The sequence below is a fragment of the Apostichopus japonicus genome, chromosome 12 (assembly GCF_037975245.1).
Source record: "Apostichopus japonicus isolate 1M-3 chromosome 12, ASM3797524v1, whole genome shotgun sequence".
Classification (NCBI taxonomy): Eukaryota; Metazoa; Echinodermata; class Holothuroidea; order Aspidochirotida; family Stichopodidae; genus Apostichopus; species Apostichopus japonicus.
Genome location: NC_092572.1, coordinates 23022422 through 23034709, shown reverse-complemented (window position 1 = coordinate 23034709; position 12288 = coordinate 23022422). Strand labels below are relative to the sequence as shown.

The window sequence follows — 12288 nt, the reverse complement described above, 5'->3', positions numbered from 1 at the left end:
GTGCAGTGTACGGCGTTAATACTGGCATCCCTATAAAATAACAAGGCATTACTGATTCAAATTTAAAAGACAACGTATATTTTATGATATTAATTTCTAAAAAATATTCAGTATTATATATGGAAAGCACAATAAATCGATCAGCGAATGCACGATATGCCATGTGTATCATGAGACGGGTTTTGCATTAAGGAATAAAAGCAGACTAGTTCCACTGGTTCCGAGTTGATTATACGATATTGAAATTATTCTACCAGTCAGTCATCCATTGTGTTCTAACGTCTAGTATAATATGTTTCTTTGGCAGTATGCCGAAGAAGTACACGACAGAGTTGGAACGTGTTCGGGATTTAACTGAACGCTGCATTTGATTCAAGCCTTCCGTCACTCTCATCCATATATGGAGAGAGTCTGATGAAGAAACTAAATAATATAAAAGAAGATCATACACACCCTTTTACAGTCTTATGATGTTCAACAGAGCCGGGATACGATTACAGGTGCACCATACTAAAACGTCCATGTTTCGTAATTCTTTCTTACCTGGGGCAATATACTTGTTCAACTCGCGTGCAAAGCAGTCTGGCAACAGTGTGTGATCTGCCAGTTGCAGCTCTCTGTGCTGCTTCTGTTAGTGCTCTGGTTCTGCTTATTTACTTTTATTCTCGTAGTTGTTAACTAATAGCTTGTTTATTGTATGAATCTGTTTATATACACTACTGTTTTATGTTTACTGTCGACGGGAAATCTTTTTCCGTTTTCATTTTCTGAAATGGACAATAAAGTTTTCTATCGATCTATCTGTCTGTCTATCTGTCTGTCTGTCTATCTGTCTGTCTGTATGTCTGTCTGTCTGTCAGTCTATCTGTATGTCAGTCTATCTGTTAATCTATCTGTCAATCTATATATCTATCTATCTAGTTCCACTAGTCTGCGTATATTTCAACTACGCAGTAATGTGTAATGAACTCGCTATAAAACAATTACTTCCTTTCCTGATTCGTGCGAAACGATACCCGTGATAGTAATACTTAGAGAAGAAACAAAAAGCTTTGTATATCATGAATTAATCATTATTGCTGACACAAGAGGTCAGAATTTTAATGGTTCAATATAAATTTAAACACGCTATCAGAATTTGTCGTGGTAAACATAGTGTCCACTTCCTCATGATACTGATTAGGTAGTTATCCGAACATATAAGGATATAGGGTACGTCGGGACCCATCACTATATAGGTATATATTATTAGGTAGTTATAAGTACATATAGGGATGTAGCGCACATATGGACCCATCACTATACAGGTATATACTATAATGCAGTTATAAGTATTTATAAGGGACGTAGGGTACATAGGGATCCATCACTATATAGGTATATATTATTAGGTAGTTATAAGTACATGTAGGCTACATAAGGATCCATCACTATATAGGTTTTCGATTTCGATTTACTTTAAACCAGTATAAATATAAAATATTTATAAAAAGGCGTACATAAAAAAACAGTTCTTGTTAAGGTTAAACAAATGATATGGTAAATGGTAAGTGAATGAAATAAGATTTTAAAATGGTTTAAACATAAAATGATGAAACAGTCATTACTGAAACTATTATAAATGGTTCTAAACTATCAAATTGTATAAACATTGCTGCACGGTATATGAACGAATTTCTATACAGTTGAATTCTATATTTGCGCAAGATATTTGGATTTCTGATGGTTCTGGTTGACTTCACTAGATGACTCATGAGTGGGACATGCAGTGGGTGTTTTTCGTCATTCCTGATTTTTTCTGCCATTCTGACGAAGTCTCTCCTAGCAGCTCCATTTACTTCCTCTCTTAATGATTGATAGTCGATATGCAGTATTAGTATTAGGTAGTTTTAGGTACGTATGGGGATATAGGGTACATAGGGACCCATCACTATATAGTTATATAGGATTAGGTAGTTATAAGTACAAATAAGGAACAAAGAGACCCATCACTATCTTTCACAGTTACTAACCGTCTCATGGACAGGAATTAGTTATAAAGAAAGTATTAAAAGGGTAAGGGTTAGTGTGACATACGGTATGTTATCGAAATGCTACATCTACGATGATGAAACGTAAAGAAATACATCGTAACAAAGTCAAACGCAAAGTTAGTACTATCGTTTCCTCATCAATTCATATCATAAATCAACATTGATATTGTAGAGTAACATTGTCCCAAATCATATTTCATTTCCTGTTCTTTCGTTCGATACTTGCAGTCGATTCAATATGTCAAAAAGCTTAACCTTTCCCTAGTCGATTCATCCTTCTTCGTTTCAAATATCTCCATCAATGATTTTACCCTCGGGGCTGGATGAAAGAATCTTTCGTAATACTGATCTGTGTGAAGGTTAAAATTGTGTTGATTGGTAGCTGCAAGTGATTGCTTACATATCTTGTCAGCTGATTTATTGTTGGAGCGCGGTTTCAAATAAATGTTGGCATCGGAACCAACGGAACCATCGGTCTTTCGGTAATGATAAGTTGTATCATCAATGTCTATTTCGTAGAGAAAGTCCTGGGTGGTGACAGTATCATCCGACGGTATATGATCGTTAATAGTGATGCTTCCATCGTTTACCTGTAGCAGAAACCGCAGAAAAAATTGTCGAGTTTCATGACACTGTCAATTAGGAAATCCTTAGAACATTGACAGTGAAACGCCTAACTATTTCGGTATCGAGAACACTGTGAACACTGCGTTACAATTCAATAAGGATCCATTGCAACAACACTGACAAAAACATAGTTATTGTGATATGCATCAACTGGGGGGGGGGGGAATTTAAATAATCAAAAGTATTACCGGTGTACTTATTTTGTGTACTTCAAATTATAAATGTCTCATTTTAATGGTAACTAAACAGTTAAAGTATGAACTTCGGATTACACTTTAAGAGTTAATGCAATGATACTCGTAGAAAAAAAAGCTATACAAAATTCCACGATATTTGACAGATCTAAAATGTGTGTTACCTTCTTTGGCATTACCTGTTTCAAAATTCTTGAAGACACTGTCCTAAGTTTTTCTACCAGGGAAGTAATTGTAGGTCTTCGAGAACTTGTCTGTGTCCAGCAGCTCTCGACAACTTCGTATCTGTTCAAAGGTAATGGAAAGGCATAACGAGTGTAATAGTTATGGTTAATATCTAGATACGCTTCATCGTATTACCATATCGCTGTCAATTCAATTATATGACGAAATCATTTCGCTTTTTTAAGGTAATTCAATGCATATTTTGTGGTTATCACATACTGGTTGGTCTCAGTTGTGACTAGCTTACTACTGACGCGATCGGTTAAACATGTATTGATCGGTTAGTTAAGTCAATCATTCATTTGCACTGTCTTTATATATGAATGTAAAGTCCAGTCAGGTTTGTGTGGTTGATATATGTAATACACACATTTCTGTTGCTAATATGAAAGTTGCTATTGCGAAAGTTAAGTGATCACGGAAGCAGTGTGAATAACGTGTGCATAACGTGTGAATTAGTGACTCTTCAAAATGAAAATGAAATGAAAATGACAAATGAATTCAGTCATTAGCACCGTGGCATTTACTTTCTTTCTGTCGTTACTTACAGTTCATCGGGCAGGCCGACTGGTTTTTGCAGACGTTCATTCTCGCGTAAACGTTTCTCATATTCGGAAAGCGATACATTTGGATAAGCTGCAACGCCTATTAAAATCAAAACAAACCCACGCAAATGATTTTTAATAGAACTAGTATTGCAAAATAGTCAGTAATTATTCACTTTTATTCACATAATTAATAGCTCTCCAATAAACTTATGACAATGATATGCAAGGTTTTCGTTCACAAAGACAAACGTCTATGTAGTTTGTGTTGTCTGTGTGATATATTGTAATTTAATCGCATATTTGTTGCAATGGTCATCTTTATTTTGAAAGCGATTCATTGTCCAAACTTTGTACAACATCTAAATTTGTATAGCTAAAACATAAACTGCGATATACTTTATATGTTATTTTATAATAATGATAGTCATTGAATAGAAGAATGATTCAAATAGTACATAAGATTTCAAAAACTACTACATACCGTATGAGAATATCTCCCACAGTGTAACTCCAATCGACCAAACATCACTTGCAGATGTATACTCTCCCAAGAATATCGACTCAGGGGGCAACGATGTCCGAACATCACTATCCTGGATACATAAAGAAGCAATATTTACAGTTCTTTTAAGAGGGCAGACCAAAATAAAATAGATTCGAAAGTCGCGCTCATTTATATATTTTGTAAAACCAACAACCAAAAACAATAACAACTTGCACTATACTTTACATACATGTGTCTTTAACTATAAAGGACGTTACACGAAGTGAACGACAATAAAATTGTTTTTAGCTAATGTAAATAAAGACATGTTGATAATAAAATGATTAAATATTCCGGTGATCCAAACATATGTAGATGAAAAAAGGAATAAAAAGAACTCTGAATGAACAAAAAAATAATTGTATACCTCATAAAGGTTGAATTGCTCCAGAGTATCTATGGCGTCCTCTTGTTTACAGAAATCATACAACTTGCAAGTATCATAAACATCAACAAGAATCCTCACGACGCATAGACCAGGATGACAGCACTACCGATTTCAATGAAATATTTGATTTAAAGATATGGTTTTTGGTTTTTAAGGTAAATTAAAACCTTGTTTGTTACCATGCATGTACAGGAGATATTACCTTAGTTTCTAAAATATGGATAAAATCTCTATTCTTAAATATGGAGGGGAAAGTTAATGCGTTGCAGTCAAAACTACGAATTTACAGTTTCTGAAAACGCTTGTCAAACAACTGAAGACAAGAACAAATTGGGACGATAAGAATTGTTTTCACTAGATTTTCTATATCAAACATATGCTAACTTAATTTATTGAGGCAGGAAGCAAGGTTTGAATTAGGTATGAATCACGTCAACAGATATTCCATAATACGATCGCTTCAAAGAGATTTCCTTTGAAAAGTATGTAAGTCCAAATATTAACCTACTACATAGTTTTAGACCAATGAATAGTCCAAAAGTGTACTTTATTTGTGTGTACCGTGTGCTTACAAATGTAAGCTAACTCTAACGGACAATCAAAGATATCAGTGATAAGAATGTTGCGAGCAAGTGGCATTAAATTGGAAATTGGGAATGATTCCCTGACTTAGGTTGAAGGTGTACACGTATCTCACCTTATTTGCATTCAAGAACTCCAGTCCAGAGACTACATCATATGCTGCCGTAAGCAGTGATGTAAATCTGGTATTTGTGGAAACTATGCACCTTACTTCTCTCTTTAGGTATGACCGAAGAGTTATGATATCCTTATAGGGATGAACCACGTAAATAAGATCTAAGATCAGAGACAAAATGCGTATAACTTTGAATTCTTAACGTGAACCATTATCGAGATGAGATTGAAGATTAACATAGTTGGCAAGTGAAGCCTTCCAAGACATCATTTCAAGTTGATGACCCAGAAGTCATGAATTACGGTACTTAAAATCTGATTCGCAAACATGTACGACCAATGAATGAACCCATTACGAATGTCGGTATGATTTAATTGAATCTAAATTTCTCTAATCAGGAAGATAATCTGACCAGTACAAAAAGGAAGAAAAGAGGTGACTAGTCGTTACCGTAGAAACCAAATATGGTGAAATGCATGATAAATGTGACTAAATTAAGGGATGACTCACCGTCGTCGTAGCATATTCCGAGAGATTTTAGAACATTTCTGTGTTCAGGTAGTTCTAAGAGTAGACCAACAAAGTTACGCCAGATGAGTTGTTGATGTGGTTTGGCCTGAGCTAAAAAAAATTAAACAACAACTCGTAATTAACAAACGCGTAAGAGTTCGATCAGCTTATAAGGGGCACGGATTATTTATTTAAAGTAATAATTGCAACAATGAATCTAAAATAAACTAAAAATAATTACAGACCCATAGCCTGTCACATACCACAATTCTAAACTGTCACAACAAGTGATTGTCACACAAATATACTCCCTTAATATTACTGTTAGTGTTCTTAAGATCCATAAACATTTTGGTTGCTCACCTTTCTTCACATGAAACATCACTTTTGTGTATGTCAAATCGGATTTTAATGGTCCAGTTATTTGAATAATTTGTGGCAAATTGACGTTCTAAGTATCGAATATGAACCAAAAACTTGAGGTACTCCAACTGTCATCACAGTCTCGAAAATATAGAGAGCCGAAAGGCAGCCAAAAATCATAAGAAATGGACAAAGTGGTATAAATTGAAATTCTCATAACAAACAAGCACTCTTTGTGTGAAGATCAATTAAGGCATCAAAGGTATCAATAGCTTTAACATCAAGCGCAGCATCAAATTTATTAATATTAATCATCATTAATATTTGTTTTACAATACTAGGCTCTAGATTACGCACGTATGGTAATAACATGAGCATGAGCCAGGGATCACCGTTTTGCTTAACACCTGGAAGCCCAGCTCCGTGAGCAAAACATTAAGCCCGGAATTGCTTACGTTATTGTCAATAACACCAAATATATCAAGAATCCAGTGCAACCATTATCATGTTAATGATTTTAAATAACATTAAGAATGGCTTAAAATGACTGTACATATGTTCATTTACAGTATTTTGACTCTAGCTTGGTAGAAACTAGCTTGACAAGTTAACAGGTAGAAGAAATACAATTTGGACATATTGTTATTTACGTTATTCTTCTCAAATTTTGATGATTTTCTCCTTGTTGTTGATGTTGTTGTTGTTGTTGTGAACTTAAGACAACGTACTTGATGTTTTTGAATACCGCTTTGTATATTCTGATCAGCCATTACCTGATATGATAACATCAAGTTATCATATTGTAGTTTTAAATATAGCCCAGGGCAGTTAATTACTGGCTGCATATGGAACAAACATTTACACCATGCGCTAATTACATTTCCAAAGCATGAACAAGTTAAACTTTGAATATGCACTTGTTAATTCAAGCTGTGTTACTGCAGACCTCGGGCAATATTGATGTTTACCAATGTTCAGTGGTGTTGTGTGTTCATTTTACGGTACATCTATTTTGCCATAAGTCCTAAAATCGACGTAGAATATTATTGTTTCTTGTACTCGGATTAAACAAAATTGTCATATGTATCAGAATTCGACATCGGTCGTTTTACCCACGCAAACTATTTTTTCTAGTGTTATCTTTAGTTCATTGATTGATAAATCATTCGACTGTAACAACGTGTAACCTACCACTTGCATAGGATACAAGTATTGGCATTCTTTCGTTTTCTCCTGAGTGGAGTAACCCAATCCATCTTGAGACAAGAGATGTGCATGATGTCTCCGTCAGTAACACGAAATCGTCACGTGATATGATTGAGATATCGTCATTCTCCTCTATACCACCAACCGCTTGATAACCAACTTTTATGTTAGACAAAAAAAATAATAATATTAAAGTGTGATATTTTAATGGAAGAATAAAGAATACGAATAAATCCAATCAATTTTCAGGTTTGGGTTCACCAAAATACGGGGCTTAGCCTATATTTTCGTAAATTATATTGCACGAGTCTAATGTAAATATAAAATATTGAATGTAAAAACCATATCAGGCGATTGGATATACTGAATAGTGGTTCGCGCCCAATCAACAGTAATGAACTAGATTGTCTTCACTGGCATGGACATTTGAGAGTACAAACTTCGGAAGGGTCATTTAAATGAATAGATAACACGTAATAGTCGCCATATTTTATAGTATGAACTTTCATTGATGTCGTCCAAGAGTAAAAAAAAGTCACAAATGAAAAGAAAAATTACAAATGTAGCTTTACATTTGAAGCTTATAATAAAGAACATTAACCGTTATCAAGTACACACACCCACATACTCACATGGTATCCCAAAGAGCAGTATTTAAAGGTAACTTTCACTAGCGTTATATACTAATTGCTGTAATATAATGTAGCGATGGGTAAAAAATCATTCTTCAGATATTGGTTATAAATACTGTTTCGAATTATGAATTCAAGGAGCAAACAAATTCATTCCATATAAGCCTTAAAGTATAGGTGTACGTACTTGTGTCTTTTTGCTTTTCCTGGGTTAGACCATCATCACCTTTTTTGTACCTAACTGGTACGGAAGGCAGAGAACGCCTACAACTTTGAGGGAAGGAATATATTTAAAGACCCATTGAAGAAATAAAAAATTTAGTTGCACAAATATCGTTCGGTATAAAATATGAAGTTTAGGACGAGGCGTACATCATAGTGAAGTGCGTAGAGCATGCAGTGCAGAATACCAAATAAGTGGAATGTATATCGTCTAACTGATGAACGATATGGCTATATATTAAACAACCCTTCCAACTTCAATATTATATTGATTTTTACAAAGTTCTTTTTTCATTATTAGTAAGGTTAATCACTTGTAAATGCTACAAGATTTTTTTCTCACATTTTTCGTGAACGGCTAGAGTATACACAAACGACACTACACCGTAGCATATACTCTGTTGAGTTACAGAATAAGTGCAACATTTATTTGAAAATTCTCTTCACTTCGGGGAAAAAAAAACGGAAAATGAAATTTGAGGAGAATTAGTTATTAAAAGGTCGAAAGTGTAAAAATGGTTTCATTTACCTAAGTGATTCATTTCGTTTTAGAACTACTGTGTTTTGGCGTCCTCCATCTTCCTCTTTGTATCTCGTTACTAACAGACAGAACGATACAAGAAAGGCATTTGTAATATTTTGCTTCTAACTCAACTAAAAACCCAAATTGTGAACTTTTCTAAATGACGTTTGTTCATTGAAAATAATTTAACTAATGATATCAAATTGGTTAAATGAAAGCTAAACATTGCCTCAGGTGAACGTCGAACTTAGTAGCCATCACAAATGGATTTGTCGCAATATATGCTCTTGATTAGCAACAATGTCTTAAGGTTGTAAGACTTTTAAGGTGTAAAGAACGTATTGATGTGATACGAAAAAGGAGCAATGTATACACGTGTAATTGATTCTTTCTTACTATTTGGATTAGGGGTTATCATCAAAGACCTTCTTAACGTTTGAGCACAAATAATTGGTTTTCTAAGCCTTCTCTGCCGCTTTCTGGTTTATATCGAATGAAACTGTGGCGTGATCCATGTTTACACAATATACAATGTACTGTGGCTTCTGACTGGCTCCCCAGCAAAAACATGGCTTTATAGGGATCACCTCCCACCAAGGGCTGGATAGCTCACTTGGTAGAGCATTCGGTTTGTAATTCAGAGGTTGCTGGCTCGAATCCCATTCTAGCCATAATTGTTGTTTCCATGAAACTAATGTATCTTAGAGCTTAGGACGAACCAAGATATATATCAAAGTTTCTAATGAAACATCTCGAGATGTATGGTACGACAATCAAGTGGAAAAAGGAGAAGATATCAAACAATTTTATGATTGATGGCGAGTTTTGGTCGCTATACTTTTTTTTTGGTACATGCAATAAAAACAAAACGGTATACACACATACTTACTTGTTATACTTTCTCTTCGCTTGCAACAGTCTTTGCATGCGAATGCCATAACACCAATAACTATGATGAGTACCACCACCAACGCAATAAGAAGATTAGTGAGAACCTTATCCATTACTGACCCTGTGAGGCGAAATAAATAATCAATATCATAATAGAAATGTCCGAGCAGAGTTTTTGTTTCTTTAACCAGATTTGTGTTTTTGTTCAACCTTTGAACGTTGTGTTCCTTTGTTTTTGTTGCCGGGCTTTTAGAAAACCTGTCATGCAGGTCACTGAAATTGGGAATCATAAATGCATGTGGCCTTCAAACCTTGGTATTCAATTTAAATTATCTTCCAAACCGGTTTATCAGTTTTGCGCCAATTTGATGAAATATTACATAGCTGAGAGGGTTCTTTCTAAAATGTTCGACTAACATATGCATGTCCTCCATAGTTGTTTTCTAGTTTTTTTAACAGCTTGGCACAACCATCCTAGATGAAATGTATTAGCCTAAAGCACAACCTTGAAGCAATTGAGTGAAGTCATTCTGTTGCTTCTGTCGTGTCATCTAGTTTTGCTTCATATATCTTCAATTATACCTTTCATAATTCAGTTTGTTTTCACTAGCCACAGACTAGACAGAAAGTGAAAGAAGAGATTAACAGAGTTTTCAATGAAAGCGACTGAATAAGTAAAATGAAATATGCGAACAACAACTGATTCTGTTATTAAGACACAATAAAGAGAGTAGATTCGTTTTTGGACTGAACTTAACATTTAGCAAATATTCCACTGCATTCGCGGCTTAACATTCTTTAAGACCTCATATGTTGACAGGTCTTAAATTACGACATACCAAAAAGATGTTAACAATTGGTGGAAACATCGCCTTTCGTCCACTTTATCACAAGTGTATACAATGTATGATGACACAGTATGCACTATGCCAAAAACATGGTTGGGCACTTACAACTTAAGTGAAAATACACTATGTAAAATTGAGTAATTACTTCATGAAATCAACTTCATGTCACATGGCTGAATATTATCATAATATACAATGATTAGTGCTCCTACAACATTAATTATTAATTGCATTTTTGAGGCTTCATCCAGTTGCTACTTATGTTGTAATGCACATCTTACGTTTCAATGTATGTTTTAAGGACAGTGTGGGAATACCATACTGTCACTAAAATGTTTTTAATCGTAACATGGACGTACCTTACGAGTAAAAATAAGCATTATAAAGTTGTTTCAACTATCTGTAAGGGTTAGTTTCTTGCACTGAATAGCGGGAATTGAGTTCCTTTAAGGCTAAAATACGACACATGTTATTGTCTATATGATAATGTTCAAAAGGCCGCGGCATTTAGATATCTGAAATGTAATATGGATGACGATGCCTAGGTACTGCAATTCTATTAAAATAATGATTTAAGCAATTGTTATGAAACCGACTTGAAAAAAAATCTCATGTATTCCCTTCCGAGAAACTCTCGTTATTTTACATTTACACTCTCAACACTATTTAAACAGGGATGAAAACAAGGTAAAAAGAAACAGGATACAATGCATGAAGTTGAAAATCTGACCCCAAATTTGGTTAACGTTACCTTTGATCACTGACAGTCTGATGTCGCCACTCCCTGAAACATATCGTCCCTGTATACACAAGCATACACTTACCAATTTAGTGAAGCACACGGTTTTCTATAAATTGCAATCGATGTTACTTCGTGGAATTGTTCGAGTAAATCAATTCAAATATTATTTACTATGCTCAGAAAGAAAATATGTTTCTACTGTCCTACCTCAAAGGAAACAATCGAAAACTCTTACTAACGATTTTCGAGATCCGTCCTACATGAAGAAATTGCAATGTATATGCTGGAAATTGGTTTGACGTTATTGCAGTCACAGAAATGTATTGCACAACTTAATACTTTACTTTTCCTTTCCTTTATGAACACCTCTCAATGAGAGATATTATCATGAGCTAACAATTACAAACCTATCAAAATAGCAAGAAGTAAAAACTCTGATTAGCAGCATTTCGGTTTCATCCCGGTGTGTCCTTTGTTTTATGCATACAATACAACTGAAAAGTCCTATAGAGAAGACATAAAATGTCTAATCAGCTCAATTAATATAGAGACGGTATGGAAAGAGACTATTCATAATGAACTAACATTAACGCGTTACGCCAATGGACAATCATGGACGCTCTGTTGTGTGCGCTCTGTTTCCTTTGTGTTTGCTACTAGTCAAACGTCACAGTTCAATCCGTGCAAAGGTGACATTTTCACTAATCACTCAAATCATGTAGATATTTCTTTCAGAACTGTTTTTAAATATTCTCTTTCTCAAAATGCACAACAACAAGAAAACAGGAAAAAGAAATTACACGCAAAATGTTGTAATGCCATCGAAAGCAATTTAATGAAGTCTCGGTAAAAATTTCCTCAATATTTTTTTGCCATGGGTGAAAATTTAGTTTTAGTACTATAATAAACAACAAGATGAGATGACTGTATATATATATATATATATATTTATATATATATATATATATATATATATATATATATATATATATATATATATATATATATATATAGTTGGTTGGATGGTGTCTATCTTGGCGCAGAGTGCTCTATGTCCAGTAGACAGAGCGGAATATACTGCAGTTGTCTGACGAT

General features: G+C 34.4%; 1 protein-coding gene across 3 annotated transcripts; it reads right to left on the bottom strand.

Moving 5' to 3' along the window:
- Positions 1–55: 55 nt before the first annotated feature.
- On the bottom strand, positions 56–12086 carry LOC139976928 (fibroblast growth factor receptor 1-like). 3 transcript variants are annotated; one of them, XM_071985811.1, is made up of 12 exons: positions 11429–12086; positions 9602–9724; positions 8719–8788; positions 8155–8237; positions 7321–7494; positions 5767–5877; positions 5257–5417; positions 4539–4661; positions 4109–4220; positions 3628–3724; positions 3034–3139; positions 56–2623 (listed from the first exon to the last, which is right to left on the bottom strand). In XM_071985811.1, the coding sequence occupies exons 2-12, from the start codon at positions 9714–9716 to the stop codon at positions 2267–2269; spliced, it is 1509 nt and encodes a 502-aa protein (XP_071841912.1). In that variant the 5' UTR covers positions 9717–9724; positions 11429–12086; the 3' UTR covers positions 56–2266. The 3 variants fall into 3 exon arrangements, with proteins under 3 accessions (XP_071841912.1, XP_071841910.1, XP_071841911.1); XM_071985809.1 differs by having other exon boundaries at positions 11203–12085; XM_071985810.1 differs by having other exon boundaries at positions 11401–12085.
- Between the last annotated feature and the right edge of the window lie 202 nt (positions 12087–12288).